Source organism: Gadus macrocephalus, chromosome 5 (assembly GCF_031168955.1).
Source record: "Gadus macrocephalus chromosome 5, ASM3116895v1".
Lineage (NCBI taxonomy): Eukaryota > Metazoa > Chordata > Actinopteri > Gadiformes > Gadidae > Gadus > Gadus macrocephalus.
This window is the reverse complement of record NC_082386.1, coordinates 15587975-15609068: the sequence shown is the minus strand read 5'-3', so window position 1 is coordinate 15609068 and position 21094 is coordinate 15587975. Positions and strand designations below refer to the sequence as shown.

Below are 21094 nucleotides of genomic sequence, written 5' to 3'. Positions count from 1 at the left end.
ATTGCTGCTGATTATTCTATTCACCAGACGCACGCACTGGTACACACACACACACACACACACACACACACACACACACACACACACACACACACACACACACACACACACACACACACACACAAGCAAACGCACACATACATACACACACACACACACACACACACACACACACACACACACACACACACACACACACACACACACACACACACACACACACACACACACACACACACACACACACACACACACACCTCAATATATTCAATATAATCTATATTTATGTTGTGGACGGCATTTCGATTCTGCATGCATCATCAACAATCCATAACCATAATCTTCAAATATCTTGTATCTTGTACAACGATTTTCCTTCAAAGGGACAAAAAAGACGAATAGACAATAATCTACCGATGTATTACGACGTCATTAAGGACCGATAGGAATGGTTCAGCGCCGGGGGTACTGGCTGCAGTTTGCCACAAGATGAGCGGCTTCAGAAGAGCTAGCGTGGGAAGAGAGTGCTAATCAGCTCTCTGTATACTGCAGACACTGGGGCCATTCCCATCACCCCCTGCTACGACTCTGATAACCATTAGCTACCTGGGGTGAGTATCGCCCCCCCCCCCCCCCCCGTAATACAACATTCATCTCAGTTCAGTACCACCAAACAAGTGTCAGACGAGAATAACATTTTGGGGATGAGGCTCTGAAGGGAACTAGTCATCTGGGGATGGGGTGTACTTGTTGCTGCCCTTACACGTAGTTCACAGAGTGGCAGCATTTCAAGGGTCCACGGGTTTTGGGTTGAATGAAACACATTTGCCTAAAGAGGTATACAGGACAGCTTGTGAATGAGACTAAATACTGAAAGTAATGACAGTAATAACAGTCTTGAGTATTGTACATAACTTTACACATAAACTTTAAATGTAAGTTAAATCAGAGTTTTGACAGACAGGTGGTCAGACCGACAGACATGCAGGTACTACAAGACATTGTGAAGGAGAAATCTATAAAACCCTTCTCTGCGTCACAAGAGTGAAATGAACTGAGGTGAAAAAATATTGAAAAAGTGGGACTTCATCCAACTTGGACACTTGCTGTTGGTAAGTGCTTGCATAGCCCTGAATTGATACACACACACACACACACACACACACACACACACACACACACACACACACACACACACACACACACACACACACAATGCATGGCGATGCTCCTAACCTTAACATTTATTCAAATGGGTAAAAGTATAGTTCTAAACATTTCCATAACTTATAGCGACCTTGGGAGGATTCCTCTGATAGATCTGTCCTAAATAGTTTCCTGTCACACCAAGTGCACATATCCAACCGCCTTCCCACTTTCCTTCTCAGCCATTCATGCAATGCAACAAATCCTTCGAACAGAAACAGTCAAGTTGCCAAGGGCTGCGGCTAATCCAGATATAAATGTAAAATTTGGAGGGTGTGAGGTTAAGATGGATTGAGGGAAAGTTTATGGAGATCTGGGTCTGTGATCTGATCAACCTGCCGTCCGGCAGATAACTTTTTTTGCACCGATTTTATGGTTTGATTCATGGGGGAGCTATCTCGTTTGTTGCCATGGTGAATAGGACATGGTAGCAGGCAATGTAGCATTATGTTAAAAAATAGATTTTATTGTTATTGTTGTTGTTAAGGTTAATCAAATTAAAGCACTAAATAAATGCTGAATCGTAGAGTGTAGGCATTGTTAAATCCTTAATAATGAAGACATACGTACGTTTCAGGATCTAGGAGAGTTCATACCATAACCGGTTACATCACACCATTTTATTAGGAGAAAATAATGACGTCAATGTTAGCACAGCCTTTGGCAGCAAAGATAGAATGTGAATGTGGTGTGAATATTTTAATCAGGGAGAGAAATAGTTAGAAATAAATAAATAAAAATGGAAAAGAAATACGTGGCAAGAACTTTTATACACAGGTACCACAAACACGCACACACACACACACACACACACACACACACACACACACACACACACACACACACACACACACACACACACACACACACACACACGCGTACATTTTGTAAACATGAGAAAGGGGAGTCATTAGATGGATACACTTCAAAGCTTCCTCAGGTTCCAGCCAAACAAAGAATGCCTACTTCCTCAGACATAAAAACCTGCTTTGTTGTTATGTTTCGCATAAAGAGTAGGTTTAACTGGGCTCAAATTAAAAATATATATATATTTTGGTGTTATATATGCCTAGGCAATAAACAACACAAACAAAATACCATGAACAAATATTTGTAGGTGCTATGCAACAGCTAGAAGCTTGATTCTACTGAGGCTCTATTTAACAGATAGAGTGTTAAATAGATAGCCACTTCTATCTCCAAGAATCTCAGTGAACAAAGTGAAATCAATGTGAGGTGGCCTCTTGATATGCTCGCTGTGGCGTGCTGGGTGTGTTCGGTGTTCCTGAGCAAAGCCTTTCGTTCTTCTCTCCCTAATATATAAGACTGAACGGTAACCAGAGAAGAGGAACACAGACGACTCTCTGGGTCAAATGATTAAGGCTAGGCTGGACTTCTTAACGTTGGTAGACAGACTCTGGGGCCCTGAAACACTTCAGTGCACTTCAATCACCTAGGAGCTAGAGCTCTATCATACACTACTTGAAGCCCGTCTCAGGTTAGAACCAAAAAGGTGCATGTTGGGTAAGGTATAGTGCAATAGTTTGACTACAATATATTCACCATGCCTCTGTCTTTCAAGAACAAATCAAGTCAAGAAGTAAGTCTTTTGAACTATATAGATATGTTTTAGTTAACATTAAACATGTTACCCATTGATTGATATAGTTCAATTTGTTTTCTTGTCTTTATATTGTGGGTTTTAATTCAATGAACAGCGGCCTCAATTCATTGTTCAATGTGTGTCACAGTTGAGATAAAGAGGGTTTTTCTTCAGACGGTAGGACCACAATCCCAGCTGGAAAGTCCTTCTAAGGGCAGGCACAGAGGATACATGGACAATAAAGGAGTCACAGAAAACTGCCAAAACGGAAGGAATGTCTTTATTTGAGCCGCCAGAGCAATTCCATCGCTGCAGAGACTGGTCTTGTTTTGAAGAGAAGAGGAAATCGAAGAAAGCATCCCACAGATATAACGCTTATGGTCGACATATTGTGTCAAACACTGCCCTCTGCAGGACGTTGGGTGTAGCAACTCCTCAATAGATTACAGCTTGTGATGTCATAATGTCTGCGGTGTGTGAACTCTTCAGGTTCTATCAAAATGTAATATTTTTAGTTTATACGTTTAAGTGGATAAGAGGTCCAGTATACAGAATTAATAGCAACAAGGGGTGAGGTAGCAGTCAACTGAACAACCCCCCACCCCTCCCTTCCCAGTGACTATGATGACCTGTGATGGACTATATTCTGTAAGCTGTCAGTAGGTATTTCTTTACATTACTTTTGTAAGAGAGCGTCATATTAAAATCGCACAATATCAATCTATGACGGCTCTTGCCTGCCCATAAATCCATTTAACCAATCACAATCGGGTCTCTTTGACATTGTCCCCATAGTCATTACACATGTTGTAGGAGATGGAAAGGGTAAGCCTATTTACATTTCTCACACTATGGAAAACTGTGAATTAGACGTGGGGCTAAAGCGCTACCTATGCAGACATAAAAGGGCTATACACTAACCAAAGCTTAATTAAAAATCCATTCAGCTAAATGGCACTAAATTCAACACACTACCATTAACCGAATTGCTGCAACTGCTGACAACTATTCTAGACTACTTATCTAGTACTGAATTTCCCTTCACCATTAGGTGAAATATTACCAAACATTTCCCAAAAATGTAATAAAATAAATAAATAAAAGTATGGCAAATGTCTACGGTTATCAGATTGGATGAAAGGCCTAAGAGCTTGCATGCATTTTATTGATTCATATTTCACACTGAGTTCCAATAAATGTTATATGGTTCCAGTCATTCATTGTTAAATGAGAGTGCATTGTGCTACAACAGCAGCATCCTTTATGTGATTTCACCACACAGTCGTGAGTTCTTAAAACCACGTATTACTGCAGAATTATATTAGTCCATAATGTTGAACTTACTGCATATCCACCATCTCGCCCCTTACTAAAATTCTATCTTATACAAAATAGATAATGAAGACCAAATGGGGCCAATATAGGTTCTTCTAAGCCTAAAGATTCTGGGTTCAAACCCCAGTGTCCAAAGTCTACCTTTGGGAATCCAGCGGGATTCCCTCACTGTGAGTTGCTTATAGATAAAAGCATGTCTTAAACAGCTGAAGATGGATGCAACTACCAAAGAAAACCCATTGAAGCATTCATTTGGGTAGACAAAATAAATGTGTGAAGATGTCAATTTCTGCATTAATTACAGAAAACCATCACTTTTTATTTACTCTCTGTCTAGACTCTCTGCGTGAGACAAAAGATAATTTTAATTTCAACTATTTATTGTCTGCTGTTCCCATTGTTTGGATGAAAAAAAGTAGCCTAACCGAAACCAGTTGTCTATGGAAATCCTTATAGCAGAACAGGTCTTGTTATACAACAAATTTGACACGTCACTTTGAATCATGGCTGAATAAACCGACCCACTCCAGAGGTGTGTGTGACGGCCTGTTTCCACTGTTTATCTCTCTTTCCAAGCAGACAGTACCTCTAGCTTTTAGTTGACTTCAGTTACTTCTGGTGGTTTAAGATTCTGTCCAGGTACTCACTCTCAGAGCGTATCACTCTAAATGAAAGCAATGAGGAGACTGTGTGAGTGCGTGTGCGTACCAGCGTGTTGTGTTGGGGAGCACTTGCATTGGCATGTGAGACAGGGGACCGACCAGGTTGGTGACCTTTTCAAAGAGCTATTCTTTAATAAACACTGACAAGCCTTTTAGAGGCCACTTACCATTCGTCTGGTCTACTGGATAAGACCTCACAGCCAAACTACACTGATTAAATCCTCGCCCTGCCAGCAGCAGCAGTGCCAGCGAGACAACAGAGAAACATTAGATCAATATTGCAGTGGTGAGGATTCATTTTTCAGAGATCCCGGGAACAACAAGCATAAAACATCTCGGGGAGAAAAAAACAAGCCTCAGACAGAGACACAACACACACACACACACACTCACACACACAGAAGACATGGGTTTTTGCATGGGAGTGCTCAGCTCACATTTATTTGGCGACACGTTTCATGCACCATTGCAGCAAACACGAGAAGTGCATACCGGAAACAGGGCGAGGATAAGAGCCAGAGTACCGGGATGGGGCACGCAATGATCTGCCACTTCCTCTGTGTCAGCTTCTCACCCTCCTGGTCCTCGTGTACGACGTATTAAATATGAAACAATTACACAACTCTACGCAAGCCTTCGCTGCAACCTCTGGCTCACAGTACAACAGCAACATTTCAATGGCCCGTATTTTCTCCGGGCTCTGCAAGCGAAAAAGAAAACTTCACAGCACCGGCGTCCGTTTTCACTCAGTCCCCACAGAGAGACATGGGGCCGACACATTGATGGAAAAGATAGAGGACAAATTGAAGAACTCACATTGAGATGAATAAATTAGTGGGGGAGCCCAGAATACATTTACATGTGGATGAGATAAAGCCCTCTTTATCACATTTGTAAATATGAATGCCACTCTAATTTTCCTTCCCCTGCAAAACATCATCCTTCCCATTGCATCATTATTCTCCGGAGGTGTATGCAGCATATTAGTCTTACGACACTGGGAACAATGAAACAAGTGGCTGATGGATGTGATGAAGGGCAATCAGTCGCGGCGAAGACAAGCTCCTCAGAGAAAGGCCAATGCGCTTGAATGCCATGCGACATAATAGAAAGGTTGAGCGCAGTCGTTACGGGCCCCTTGGGAGCCATCGGACAGCCCCAGAACGGCCCCGTCGTGGGTTCCTAATAATGGGCTGTAGGACGCCGCCACCACTGCTCCGACTCTGGCCACACCAGCAGTACAAAATCATCAGCCCCGGTCAGCTGTTATCGAACATCCCTCAACCCATCTATTACGCACCCAGCAACCTAATTCTATGATTATGAGACTAACAAATAAACTGACTGCAAGAATTTCAACCTAATATAATGTCTGTCGTTCAATAATTCAAACATAGCTGAACGCCATTAGATGCTATTGTGTGTCTCTTCATAAATTAATGACAATTAACAGCAACCTGCTGCCATTCTACGTTCAATATTTGGTGGTTATTACACGTTTCTTACCTGCATTTTACCTGAGATTATTATTGCTATGATTATATCTGTATAATACCGAATCTTAAGTCGTAAAAATAAAAGGTGCCATAAATTAAACTGAAGTGAATTTCAGTTAACTTTATGCAAATTAGCATGAGGGAGGGAATGCCATTAGGCCATTCGGGACAAATCGCCTTGGAACTGTGGAAGGTCATTAGCAAAAATAACGTCTTAGAAATGTCACGTTAACCCGCCAAAATATTGTGTGTAATATTTGGACGAGTTAAAGCAACAGAAATTGACATGTGAACGTGTATTTCTGGTTGTGGCAAATGAGGGACCTTGAATCCAAGAAGTCATACATATTCATGATATTCCCTTGCGTTGCTGTTGGTGTCCAACAGCAACGCAAGGGTTATGCTTTTATGTTGTGCATAAATTACTGATGCTGTGCATATATTAATGATGTGGGCATCTACGCACTTGCTACGCATTGGATGAAATTATTAAATAGATTTCTTTTAAATAATAACAATTTTCAAGTGATCCTGAAATGATATATTTTCCGAGCATTCCAAAATTTTTTTTTTTTTAATATTTGGGCTGAACCGACAAATCTTTTTGCAACAGGTCTTGAGAAAAATTCTGACCTGGATTGGAAGATCACAAACATAAAAAGAATGTGAGCAGGGCCGGTAATTCCTAAACCCAGACAAGCGACCCGGTTGGCAGGAAGCAAACAGGTAACAGAAACTCACCATCAGCCACAGCCTTCGATGAAGCCAGGGTCAGCATGACAGCATCAGCACAAGACATTTGATGATCTGACCGACAGGCACAGACAGAGCAGGGTATAAAAGGGCTGGGTAATGCAATTAGGATGGGGAACAGGTGAGGGCCAAAATGGCGGGAAAACAGAAAAAATAAGGGGGCGGGGCAACTGGCACATGGTGAAACAAAATAAAAGACCAGGAAACACAAAGCACAAATACGACCAGCAGAGGGCCGCTGGTAAACAGAGTCCCAGAACCGGAGTGCTGACAGAACATGTAGTAAACACATACTCACAGGTGTATTACGAACATAGCGGGGTTAGGTTAAGGTTAGGGGTTACTGTGCCACCATGCCATTGGGCCAAGTGGTTAGGTCCTGGGTTTTACCTTTTTATTGTGTTCTTTACTGCCCTTCTCTTTCCCTTCCTCTCTTCCTCCCCCTCCTCCTCCAGCTAATTCTTCACCTCCTCATCCACTGCTTCCTCCTTGTCCTCCTCATTCTCCTTCTCGTTGAGCAGTAATCCAGAGGTAGAAGAAGAAGCATCTCAAATATCCAATCACAACAATGACAGTTTCAAGGATTAACCAGGGACAATCGTGCTATGCTTTAACATCTCTGGGAGCAGAGCATGCATTTGGTCATGCGATTATTACGATTAACAACCAACGACCCAGCCCCACACACACACACTCACCCACCCACTCAACCACACACACACACACACACACACACACACACACACACACACACACACACACACACACACACACACACACACACACACACACACACACACACACACACACACAATCACACACACAATCTCCCTCACATGCAAGCCCACACAGACCCACACACAATCACACACATCCACACAGGCTCACATCACACAAACACACGCACACACACACACACACACAGAGCAAGCAATACTGTAGAATCCAATGCTAGTCTGAAATATAATTCTACAATATAATAGCACATGAAATACATTGCTTTCAACTTATTTGGCAGCAGTACAAACTGATGTGAAACCCAAGACCATGATGTAATTAAAAAGTAAGCAAATTGTTTCCTATGATTTTCTCTGAGACTATGCAACATTTCTCGATAATTTGCTTTTGTTATGATTGATGATGCAAGTGAGCTTCCAACTTAGTTGGCATGTATCCTAAACATTTTACCAAGATTCCACAAGCTGCACTAAGTCAAGCAAATTACTTGAGACTAAATAAGCATATTCAGACATACAAACACACACACACACACACACACACACACACACACACACACACACACACACACACACTCTCTCGCACACTTTTGAAGCCAAGTGGAATGGAAAACGCTGTATTCTGAATACAACCCTTTTTATCATTTCAAAGTCGTTGCAAAAATAGTCCAACAGCTGTCAGCTGAAAAACTACAGCCATTGCGTTGCTTCTTTTTTGTCCCCAGGAATAAACAGGAAAATGGATTCATTTCTCTTTTTCTCTGAAGCAGATGCTGTGCACAGAAGCTGAAGCCTTGCCCAATACCATTTTCTATATTATCTTCCTTTATTTCCATAAAATCAGTACAAGAAGGAGACAAGATATTGGAGAGGGTCCTTGTTGACTCCCAGTCTGGGAGTTAACTTCAATGTCAACATAGGGCTGGGGCTGGGCAATATGGAAAAATGTATTTTCACCATTATCATGGAGAATTTAATATAATATTGATTAATATAAGGATGTGCCTATGAATCAAAAGACCATTCTTATAATTCTAACAAAGGCTTATTACTATGAAGTATTAAGGTATTCTATCGGACTAGAACTATTCTACCTTTTTCATATTAGATCATTTTAAGCCATTTCGCATCATAATACATTTTTACTACAAAACTGGGTATCCTGATAAGTCGTTTTCCGCTGTCTTGATTTTGGAGAAATCCTTTATCATGTATCTTTGCTTATTCATGGTAATATTTGTTACATTTGGTTTGTCAGCGGGTTGTGGTAGGCAGTGTTTCCCATAGCTGTCTTTATGCGAGGTGCAGTGCCTATGCTAAAAGGCAGACCGCCTCTGAAAACCGAATCATTTTCACAATATAATGACGCAATTGTGCATCGTTCATTCATGTCAGCATCGGCATTCAATTTGACAGAAAACATATATAATATAGGCCTTATTTAATATAGTCTGATATAATACATGAAATCAAACAGTGGCTGTTGTTATTTGTTCAAGATGGCATAGTCATAGTCATCCACTCATTGGTTAAAGTCCGATTCGGTTGCGGCTGAGATTCAAGGCAGCCTAAAAACTTTCTGAGGACACATCCTTCCATATTATGAGAGTAGGCCTATCACAAAGCAAATCGTTTGTTTTGTCACATCTCGCCACCTTCCTTGATTGTTTCTCTCCCTGTCCTTATGTTTCTCTGATTGTCCTCGCTCACCTTAATTGTTTTCACCTGTCCCTCATCATCGTTCCCCTCCTAGTGTATTTAGTCAGCGTGTTTCCCTTCCTCTGTGCCAGTTCGTCTTTGTTCTTTGTATCAAGTGCCCCAGCATCTTATAGTGATATTTACGGTTCCTGGTTTCTGATTCCTGCCCGTTTACTCCCGACTACGTCTTTGCCTTCTCCCTGCCGGATTGTTTGCCTGATTTACAACTGACAACCCATGCACCGACACACTATGCCTCTGCCTTCTCTGTGTCAGATTGTTTGCCTGATCTACTACTGATTTCCAGTGTACCGACCTATCCGCTAGTAGAGACAATTCTTTCTACATACTTTTGTCATTTTTCCCCTGCTGCTCACCCAGCTGTTACAAGTTTAACCTTGAGCAGAACTAGTGCTAATCACCCAAAGGGAAAAACACACAGGCACAATAGTCATGATGGACCGCATCATGACAATGTTTACCATAAAAGGAAAAAAACATTGTTTCCTGTTCAAATCGTGTTAATAAAGCAAACTCAATATACAAATGTGTAAATAACACCCTCGATCCAGCAGGTTAGAATGACATCAACGACTAACCGTCAGCAACGTACAATGCCAAACAAAAACAAATGGCGCCCGCAGCATGGTCGGGTTGGGTTATAAAGGAAAACACATTACGCTTCCACTCACCGCAGGGTTGGTGACGGTGCAGGCCAGCCGATGAGACCACTGGAGGCTATCCATTTCACAGGAGAGAGAGACACAAGTCTCCCTTCGCGGGGTGCCTGGACGGGTGGGGCCCGCGGAGGGTGGCTGGCATGAGGGGCGGAGACGGGTAGCAAGGTGCGGTGCGTTAAGTGATGTAAGACAGAGGCCCCCCCCCCCCCCTGGACATACCATGGTCCAACACATCATGAAGCTTGATGTGTTCAGCATTCACTATTGATGACATGCCATTCCACCTCTCTTTGGCATTGCATGGGTTGAGATGGAAGCAAAGGGAAGACACACACACACACACACGCGCGCACACACACACACACACACACACACACACACACACACACACACACACACACACACACACACACACACACACACACACACACACACACACACACACACACACACACACACACACACACACACAAAGAATAATCTGTTTTTTTAGGAAGAGAAGTAAATCAGTTCATTAGGGAGGAAACTAAACAAGCATTCAGGTACAGTACATCCAAGCTTAGATGGGATTGTTTTTACAGTGTGTGTGTGTGTATGTGTGTATGTGAGCATGTGAGAGAGAGAGAGAGACGAGAGAGTGGGTACTTTATGTGTATGGAGAGCGTAATCTTTTACCAACTCTTCATATTTTGTTTGAAAACGAATAGGTACTGGTTGGGGCGTGTTCTTTATAAGCTAATTTGCCTCGTATCTTTTAGTAAAACAATGGTTTGATTGATATGCTATTTAGACTTTTTTTTTTACCCCAGTAATGGTATTCATAGGCTGGCACACGACAAATGCCCCCAAGATTGCGGATTGTCAGGATTAGGGATATGGGGCCAAAGCATGACAGATGAAGGGCCAACACGCATCCACCTGTGAACATAAACACACACAAATCCATGCACACACACTAACACACTTACTCACGTACGCATGCACGCACGCGCGCACACACACAAACACACACACACACACAGGATGAGCGCACCCATTCCTCAGTCACTTATTGAGCTTTGTACATTCGTATTACCTGGTCTCAGCTATACAGGGTCAAAATATCACGACAACTGTGTGTTTGTGTGTGCGTGAGAGAGAGAGAGAGAGAGAGAGAGAGAGAGAGAGAGAGAGAGAGAGAGAGAGAGAGAGAGAGAGAGAGGGGGAGAGAGGGGGAGAGAGAGAGAGAGACAGAGAGAGAGACAGAGAGAGAAAATGTGTGTGTGTGTGTGTGTGTGTGTGTGTGTGTGTGTGTGTGTGTGTGTGTGTGTGTGTGTGTGTGTTTGTTTGTGTTAAGTGCAGTATAGTACAACATTAAATGATGGTATTCGTCAAGTGTATTCACAGACTCAATTAGAAGGTACCTAATTGATTATTTAATGAGTTTGGTATTAGCATTATTAATATCTAAGTGTTCCTAAGTGTAATTATTTATTGTGTGCAATCTTTATTGATAATTGTTTTAGCAGCGTACCTGCTGTTATCTACTTTATAGCTAATTTTGTTGGAAAGCATAAACAAAGCAACTGATTCGCTTGCGAAAAAGTGTGGGGGTTGTTGGGAGGTAGAGAGTGAGAGAGAGAGTGAGAGAGAGAGTGAGAGAGAGCGTGCGAGAGAGAGAGAGAGTGCGAGAGAGAGAGAGAGAGAGAGAGAGAGAGAGAGAGAGAGAGAGAGAGAGAGAGAGAGAGAGAGAGAGAGAGAGAGGGGGGGGGGGGGGGGGGGGGGGGGGAGATCGCGCCTCTTCGATACAATGTGAATACGCTGTACCGTATAGCATCCCCTCGGCTTTCTTCTCTCGCTCTATCTTCCGTCGCTGTCGGCTGTGATTTCTTCGCCTGCTTTCGCTGGATCTCGTGGAGCCACGGACACCTCTTGCGATGTCACCGACGTGAAGGCTGTCTAAACCTGAAAAATCCAGTGGAAACACGAAAGCAAAGCCAAATGCTCTTTTTTGGGGGAGGGGGATTAGGATAAATTGCCACCCGCCAATTGTTACATATTTAATTTCGGGGTGTTGTTGTCATAAACATAGTGACACCATGGATCTGTCATTCATGGCTGCGCAGGTAAGATCAACGTTTTTTCTTTTATCTATTTTTACGCCCGAACTTTTAATCTATGGAAGGAAGCGCGTGGGCGTGTCACGTCAACAAGTTATTGTTGTCTGCCTTTTCAGAAAACGGACGATGCATTAAATTGATATCCTTTTTGATTGTGCATGTCATTTGCATATTATGCATAGCATCTGTTGGGTTTTTATAATTGCTGCGCTTTTTTTGTTTACCTCTCGTGTATGTAGGCCTATCATTGATCCCATCTGGCTGTCTATAAAGCCTTAGTCTTGTCTATTAGCAATATCACCACGCACGACATGATATCAGTCTACTATGGCTAGGCCCACTTGTTTTATTTGGCCCGTGAACGTCATTATCATAGAATTAACATTTTTAGGCTTCAATGATTTTCCCCTTCAAGGACAATCTTTGTTGGATTTCTCTCAAAGTTTTCATTGATTCTATTAAAAAAATAATGAGAAGGCAATTTAGGCAGCAACAATCCTACAAAGTGGCATCACTTCTCTGAGTAAGTGACCTAAGCAGGTGTAAGGTTAGCCAATAGTCTGAGTTGACTGACTCATACAATCATAGAAATATAACGAATGTCTGACTCATAAATTCAAACACATACACCAAATACAAATACGGAACTCCATAAATATTGTCTGAAGAAATATAATTGGCGTCTGATCCATAAAACTATACAACTTGTGTACAGAAAATATGGGCTTCCAGTTACCCAAACTCCTAAAGGACTGTTTTTGTTATCCTTCAAAAGCCCTCTGGTAATAGTCCCTTTCCTTGTCCTTTATTACTCGCTTATCTTCAGGGCTAACCTGATTTCAATGGCAATTCCTTTCCAAACTGCTGCCTCTCCTCCATAAGACGAAGGGGCTCACCAGTTGACTCTGAACGACTTCCTTGACTCCAATGTCCCCGGAGTCTGGACTTTAGTCCGTTTAAAGGATGCTCTTTACTTCATCCGTCTTGATGTGGCACCGAGACTCTAGGGCAGCGGGAGGCCTGCACCCTGATACAGTGATACAGGGTCCCTCACCTGAATGAGGGAACCTAACCTTCTGCTCTCCTTCATGAACAGTTTATTTGTTTACCCTCCAAAGTCTTAGTAGATTTAAAGTCAATAAGTATAAGGTGATTATGTAAATCAGTAAATAGCATTTGCCATTCTCCAGGAATAATGAAAAGAAACAGAATCTGGTCAGATTCATAGGAACTAAAACTGGTTACTGGTAATGATATCGTATGATTGTCATGATGTATTCCATCGCCTTCTAATGCTTAATACCATTTAATATTTGCTTTGGGTTTTCTTTTTGTTGAATTTTTTTTTTTTCATTTTTTTCCTAACATTTACATGAAACGCTAAACAGCTATTTGAACAATATGCTCTTTTGTGTTCACGCAGTGATTTGTATACAGTGGGAACGCTCCGCTGGTTACAAATGATAAGTGTTCTTCATTAGGTTGAAAGTGGTGCCATCCACGAGCGCAACCAGACAGCGCTTTAATAGCTGGCAATCACAACACACCCCTCGAATCCACAGTCACGAGCGGTTCCCTCTGTCCTCATCCAAAAATACCCTGATTCAATTACAAAACCCTGGAACACAAAAGCTTTCTCTACACGCGGAATCATCAGATAATTCATGGAAATGAATTTATATGACCCAGTATTACATCAGTATAAATCTAACCTTGATCGTCATGGCTGCTATGATGATAGCAATAATTAAGATAATATCATCTTTCATTATTATTGTACTCGCATCAGCGGAAGCAGCAGCCCAAACCTCAGCTTCGTCTTGAAATTCTTAAGCCGATGTTTTGGGCCATGACTCGGTGCTGAGGTCAACATGTTAAGTGTAATGGACCCTAAGCTAAAGAGAAGCTCTGGGCATGGTGCCAGTCTAAAGCATGCTGTTTAACCGATGTGAGCTGCCACAGAGAACCACAAAGCCCCCGCAGACCCTGTCCATCCCGCAGACAGTGGCCCACTGGGGCTGCCCTTTCCAGGGTTGTTTGCTGACAGAACAGTAGCAGAAACCGTGACATTTCTACTGTGACATTTCTGTGACAGAAAGTTGACACGCACACGCCCATGCACACACACATGCAGACAAACCGACACACCCACACCCACACCCACATACAAAGAGTGCACACAGCACCTCACTTCGTTTTAGTAAAGCAGTTACTGTATATACACTATATGTATCTTAACATTACACATATAGCTATTAATCACGACCCCACATTTTGGTTATTCTTGTGAGCATTACAAACATGTGAACTTTGGTTGGCATGTGCTTAATTATTTCTTAAGATATTCTTCAGGCTTCCTGATGAGATTAACACACAGCAAATGGGCCCTATGTATTTTTTCCAAGCTTCATTCAACTGAAAGTCCATTCAGGGCTTTACAAAAAAAGATAAATTAACATTTGTGGAGCTGGCAATTTGCTAATCTCATTCGACCCTAGGTCTCTTTAGGCTTATGTCTCCACTCATTGAGCCATTCGTGAGAGGTTTCTGTGTCGTATTGTATCCAACAGAGCTGATCACCATGATTGATGATGTCTCATCTTTTCCTCAGTGTGCGGTGTGCACAGCTGGACAGCTAATAGAGCAACCAACAACATAAATCATCTGTTGACTTTGAGACAGAAATAACAACCGAGTAGTTTTGTGTAGAACTCAACCATGTAGGCCTACCTGTGTGTTGTCTTTCAGTTAGTATATAATGGTGGTTTCCCTGTTTTCCATTAGCTGACCTTAATCCTATAGATAACTATACTAAACAGGCCTCAGGTCCCTATGAATGTTTTTATTTTTTTATTTATTTATTTTTAATACAATAAGGTAATACAATTATAATTTGGCGGTATGATTCCACTCCTTTCTGGCGCTCCCTGCTGTAGGATTTAAAGGGCACATATTATACCAACAGGTGTGAGTGATTTGCAGTTAGAAGCTGTTTTGAAAATCTGTGTCTTCTGACATCACTAGTGGGCTTGTCCACCTAGATGGGTGCTGGATAGACGAGCAACGTTTGCTTCAGTCCACTAGGCTGGTAGACTGATCTATCCAGCACACATCTTGGTAGACACGCCCACTAGTGATGTCGGAAGACGCTGATTTTCACAACGGCTTGTAACTGCTAATCACATCACACCTGGTGGTCTAATATGTCACCAGCATGCCATACAGAATTTTGTTACGTGTTAAAATGGCAGCAAAGGCAGGCAGAGAGTCATGGATGAGTTTCAAATATTTATCTGAAAAACTTCGGCATCAAGGTTTTCATAGTTCACAATGTTACACTACTTTTCCCCTCTTTCCTAAACACAAAGGTTCACTTTCAGAAGAATGTGCTTATGAAGTCCAATAATGTCCATCGCGACCACGGAGCGTCGGAGAGCGTCCAAACGATAGGGCATCCACGAGAGCGGAGAGAGTGAAGAGCGTCCAAATTCCAACAATAAGGCGTGTCCAAGCGATAAGGCATCCACTAGAGCGGAGAGAGTCAAGCCCGTCCCTTCCGGAATTCTCCGCGCTATATATCGCATGAAATCAGGAATGGAACAATCACCAATCTCTAACCCTAACCACGCATGTTGAACTGATGATTGACAAAATTAAATAAGATGACCTTATGACCACAAATAAAATACAGAATTATGTCAAAATAAAACAAAACAATGTAGAAATAAAATATAAATGTAGGTTCATTACATGTCATACACAGAATACCAACAGCATTCCAACATTTGACAACAGGGAGCAATATGCAAGGGGTAAGCCAGATATCTCTCAACCCATTGTTTTGGTACAATGTAGAGCAGAACTAAAGCAGGTGGAGGCTATGGCGGTGGTGGGCTCACCACACTTAACTTTGCAGAGTGGTTGTTTTAGATGGAAGGTCTTAAATGTACCTTCTTTCAGTGTATGTGCATTTGATTGGACTACATTATCAGTCAGCTGATGGGGAGCGCATGACTAGAGAGTCCCGCCAGAACTATAGCTACGCCCATTAATGTTATATCCTCTAATCGTCCATTGAGTAAAATAGTCATTTCAGCTCTGCTCTTGTTTCCAAAAGTCTCCGGCATAGCTTTGATAAGAGTTTTTTTTTTTTTTTTTAACTGTGCCAGCCTTGCTTAGCTTCTCCTGGATTCCGAGATGTTACAGCCTTTCTCTCACCACACCTCGAGTTTCACATAAACATTTACAAATAATGGGGAAAAAACGGTTCACAATTTTGACACACATTCAAAGCGCTGAATGTTTGTTGGAAGCAAAGCAGATTACGCCTGAGCATTTTGTTCACGTGACAATGCCCCCAGTGACTCGGCTAAATTACACATTTTCGAGGATACTACACTTTCACGCACCATCTCATCAGCATGCCTTATGTCAAAACACACTGCTCGTCACTGGTGTGTGTGTGTGTGTGTGTGTGTGCGTATATTTGTGTGTGTGTCTGCGTGTTGTCCATGTGGTTTCATTTAAACTAACTATCAACAGGACCATTGCAATCAGGTTGGACAGGAGGAAATCCTCTGACCTATGTTGAGAAAAAAAAAGAGGAAAGGCGAGGGCAAGCTCACATGAGTAATTCATCCATAACTATGTTGGACATCTCCACTAGGAGTTCAGGGCCCCTGCAGGGTTGAAGTAAATGTCTTGTTGTCAGTGTAGGGTCTTCCTTGAAGCCTGGATGGGGTAAGGCTCCTCAGAAAGATGATGGAATACAGCCAACAACATGCCATTGTAAACTGTCACAACATTGCTTTCTAAGAATAGCGTTGAATTGGAATATTGGTTTCACTGCTTTTTTCAAAAGCATCTTCTACCCCCTTGAGCCATTTTAAAAAGGCTGCTGCGTTCCATAAAATAGCAGCTGGGAACCTTGAATGTGAGAGTGTAATAATCCAAGAGGGCTATTGAAGTGAGGCGTTTATTGTGCATCCAAGAGCAGCTGACACAGCTTGAGGATGTGGTTTGCGTGTTGGCCGCCGATGACTTGTGGAGCAGGTGCCCAACCGCGCTTCACCCAACCAGGGCCCAGAGGCACCGAGGGGGTTACCATGACGATGTAGATGATGGATGGCAAATACACATGCCATGTTTCATTCCATCACCTTGCGCCTGTACCTCAACCACCATGTTTGTATTGTGTTCAGTCGCATCTTCCCGGAATTTATTCATTTTTTGAAGCCGATTCAATATTGAATACAAGAGGGGAGAAGGTAGAGCTAATGGACAATTTCAGGAGCATACAAGGTAATCAGGACGTTTCCCAACAGGCCGTTGGGCTCCTTCTCGTCACCATGCATCCTATATTACAGCACCTCTGATGTTCTAAGACGAGGTTGCTGAATTATGCATTCCTACATAAATAAACTATTCTCTGAGCAATCTCGGGAAAAGTTTCTGCGCAGGAATCAGCTCTAGGGCTGTAGAGGCCTCGAGCCTTAGAGTCAATCTCAGCACCTCTTCGAGAGAATAACCCGAGCTGAGATTTCATAGTAGCAAGAATTTCTTGGAAAGAGATTACCGATCTCATCTGGCTCTCAAACAAATGTTCATTTAAATCCACATGCAACGGCTGAACCTAATTAAGTGATAGCAATACATTACAGAGCATTAGGAAAGAGAGGAGGACAAGGAGATCGCATTATAAACCTACTGTGTGGTGGTGGGTCACGTAGTGAAGCGGATTCTTAACAGTGTGCGCCAAAGTAGTTTGATCTTTATCTCTTAAGAGTCTTTATCAGCCTGTTGTCAGCTGGCTGAAGATACACCAGCAGAGATGTAGTCGCTGCGTCTACGAGGTACAAGTTAATGAAAGTCAAAAGGGGCAAGCCAATGTATTTTGTCTCGTCTGACACATCAAGAGACACTGTGTGTTTGTGTCCATATATAGGCTTATTTGAACAGACAAAAAACACATAAATAACAGAAACCTCAAACAAAGCCTAGGATGTGTTTAATTTGTCTGCGTCATTGTCTTAGAAAATGAGAATTTACTGGGTCTTATGCCGTTAACTTTATTTATTGATGTATGAGTTTATTTATGATCTTTCCAGTTGTTGGGTTTTTGCAATACACTCATGTCTCAAGAACATTTGATCGCTAAGGTTAAACAATACAGTCCAACAGATGACTAAATCATTTGTGGAGCTCTTAAATATGTGAGTCTGATTGAGAATGACTTCAGCATAAAATAAATAATGAATCACATTTTCCCTTGGTTGGATATTAGTGAAAAGACCCACTTGGATATTCCACTAATATATGTTTTGGATATTGTCTTACGCTTTAAGATCAGAAGTCATGCCTGCTTTTCTTTGAAGCAAATTTCCAAATACTTAATTGGAATATTTGTTAAAATATATGGTATAAAGGAAAGAAAATGTTCAATAGATTTACATTTACATTTAGGGCATTTAGCAGACGCTTTTATCCAAAGCGACTTACAATAAGTACATTTGTCATAAGAAGTGCATCAATATATCGCTGTAGGTACAGAAAGGATGTTCATAGAACCAAGTGCAAGTACCACAATCGCTAGGCTAACCAATTCCCGTGTTACAGCCATGATAGCAGCAGTTGCTACACAGTTAAATGCTCTAATACAATACAGTGCAATACAATACAATGCAATATAATACAATACAATGGTGGCCAGAAGGGGGGAGGGGTGGCTATGCAGTGTCGAGGTGGACTCTGAACAGGTGAGTCTTGAGTCTTTTTCGGAAGATATTGAGCGACTCTGCGGTCCTGAGAGCGGCAGGTAGCTCGTTCCACCACTGAGGTCCCAAAACCGAGAAAAGTTGTGACGGGTGTTTGCAAGGGTGTTTGCAAGGTGTTTCTTTCTCTTTTTTATCTTTACTGTTCTTATATGATTCACTTTTGCCTCCCATACAAATTACAAATTTTTTGTCCTTGAGCTATTTAATGAGCAATAGTTTTGTAGAAATCTTGGCAAGAGAGCCAAAAACAATATTAAATTCGAAAAAGATATTTCCGTTTAGTTTTTTCAGATGAGAAAACCAAACAAACTTAGCATCACAGCGAATACATGAAGGAAACGTGGGGGCATTCGATGTGAAGGTTAGCTATTAATTCATTCATATTTCACTTTTCCTCAGGCATAATCCAGCTTCATAGGCTTTTTTTGTTCTGTAAAATATTCAAGTAATCGACATGGCCCTTTTGAAGTGTGTGTTTATGGTGAGCTTTAGGTTTACATTAACAAATCCGTTTACATGGTAATGCATATGGGTTTGGTGGTATCACTGTCAATGTATAAATTTCACACCAGTGGGTCTGGTTTGCAGCTTATTGATGCTTGCCTGCCCCAACCCAACCAGAAACCATACAAACACATCAACGCACACACACACACGCACCCACACACACACACACACACACACACACACACACACACACACACACACACACACACACACACACACACACACACACACACACACACACACACACACACACACAGTTGAATATTTAAATACTAGGACTAGGCACAAACCGAGGGTATGCTAGATTGTGAATTCTGTAGCTGACATGTATTTTCTGAACTCCTTCAAGCTAGGATAATAATTTTATTTAAGAGATGCATTTTATTTTTATCATTTAAAAAAATATATATATATATTCTCTTTACAAAAATCGGGTCCCTGTGGATAGTCTGCAATAAGCCCGTACAATCATTTAATTCGCACCCAATTTAAACAATTGGATGGCCTAACTTTGTCTACCCACCTCCCAGGCTACCTGCAGGCACTCTGCCCGTGCAACCACGATGACCCATTGGTAAAGCTAGAAAGCTAGTCATGTGTTTAGGCGGAGTGGCTTTGGATGCAGGCCTGAATGGAGGGGTGGGAGTTTTCGGTTGGATACCTTCAAAATCTAGCTTACTCTGGCTGGTTTCTCAAAATTGCCTATCCTAGCTTTAAAGAATGAAAAAACTGTAACTAGGCCAGTATGAATAAACATGAGAAATATCATGGTTTCCTTTGGGAGAGTGCGTGGCCATTCATAAATACCTTGGAGCCCTGCTACACATTATAACAAGAGTTCTATAGGGGCTGATGTGCTTGTTTAATTGTACAGCAGTGTTGCTGTTGTCCTGGTGGCAAATGAATGCACCACAGAGCTGTCATACGAAACTCGTACCCCACATGTAATGTTTTACCCAGCATGCACTAGGGGAAGATGGCCTTGCCACGACAATGCTTTAATGGTGTGCACAGAATGTTAGGGATCTGAAATTTACTTGGATATATTATCATAGTGTTCTATATAATCTTCCCTATGTTGCGATGTATGAAAAAGCACATCCATGCACAGCATACATACAAAAGTATTATTCCGGGGATTGTTTCATGCGGATATAAATATATATTTGTCTTTTTTCTATACAATAGCATTTCTTATGCCCAGGCGATCCATCAAAACCTCCTACTTTGTGCAGTGGATGACAGAAAATAAAATGTTACATAATTAATTTTATGAATACCATATTCACACTTGTTTAGTGTTTACTATACCCTTATATATCAACTTCCTATTCAATTCGAGCTGATGTTAATATGAAAACAAAATGATACCATCTAATATAATCATAATATTACATAACAACATGATTTGGCTAGTTCCTCATCACCGCGGTGACCACAGATGCATGTGCACAAAACCCATGCATATGTGAAGGCGGGGGGAGAAGGAGAAGTGTTGCCATCTGTCTCTCGCCCAGGCCTCTTTTCAGTCTCAGGTCCCTATGT

General features: G+C 41.8%; 1 protein-coding gene and 1 long non-coding RNA gene across 2 annotated transcripts in view; one reads left to right on the top strand and one right to left on the bottom strand.

The window, feature by feature from the left end:
- The first annotated feature begins 11930 nt into the window (after window positions 1-11930).
- The window catches only part of LOC132458184 (uncharacterized protein C14orf132), a 15704-nt gene continuing 6540 nt past the window's right edge, over window positions 11931-21094 (top strand). Inside the window, exon 1 of the mRNA XM_060052731.1 lies at window positions 11931-12275. Within this exon, the coding sequence (XP_059908714.1) occupies window positions 12249-12275 (27 nt within the window). The 5' untranslated portion in view covers window positions 11931-12248. The remainder of the gene's footprint in view (window positions 12276-21094) is intronic.
- LOC132458185 (uncharacterized) overlaps window positions 15545-21094 on the bottom strand; it is a 5700-nt gene continuing 150 nt past the window's right edge. The window contains exon 2 of the long non-coding RNA XR_009525867.1: window positions 15545-16851. This is a non-coding gene — a long non-coding RNA (uncharacterized LOC132458185). The remainder of the gene's footprint in view (window positions 16852-21094) is intronic.